The 415-nt window shown below is 66.7% G+C and overlaps 1 protein-coding gene across 1 annotated transcript in view; it reads left to right on the plus strand.

Annotated features, from left to right (window-relative positions):
* Positions 1-4: 4 nt before the first annotated feature.
* The window catches only part of LOC104508905 (hypermethylated in cancer 1 protein), a gene marked incomplete at both ends in the record, with an annotated part of 783 nt that continues 372 nt past the window's right edge, over positions 5-415 (plus strand). Inside the window, one exon of the mRNA XM_010150670.1 lies at positions 5-415. This exon is cut by the window's right edge and continues 372 nt beyond it. Coding sequence (XP_010148972.1) covers positions 5-415 — 411 coding nt within the window.

Raw genomic sequence — 415 nt, forward strand, 5'->3', positions numbered from 1 at the left:
GAGCAACGACCTGGAGCCCGATAACAGCACGAGCGAGGAGACGGGCAGCAGCGAGGGCCCCTCGCCCGGCGACGCGCTGGACCGCTACTGCAACCACCTGGGCTACGAGCCGGAGAGCCTGGGCGACAACCTGTACGTCTGCATCCCCTGCGGCAAGGGCTTCCCCAGCTCCGAGCAGCTCAACGCCCACGTGGAGGCCCACAACGAAGAGGAGCTCTATCACAAAGCGGCGGCCGAGCAGGCCGTGCCCTTCCTGGACAAGGGTGGCCCGGGGTTGGGTGACATCCTGCGGCCCTACCGCTGCTCCTCCTGCGACAAGTCCTACAAGGACCCGGCCACGTTGCGGCAACACGAGAAGACGCACTGGCTGACGCGCCCTTACCCCTGCACCATCTGCGGCAAGAAGTTCACGCAG

This window comes from Eurypyga helias, unplaced genomic scaffold, assembly GCF_000690775.1.
Source record: "Eurypyga helias isolate BGI_N326 unplaced genomic scaffold, ASM69077v1 scaffold25134, whole genome shotgun sequence".
Classification (NCBI taxonomy): domain Eukaryota; kingdom Metazoa; phylum Chordata; class Aves; order Eurypygiformes; family Eurypygidae; genus Eurypyga; species Eurypyga helias.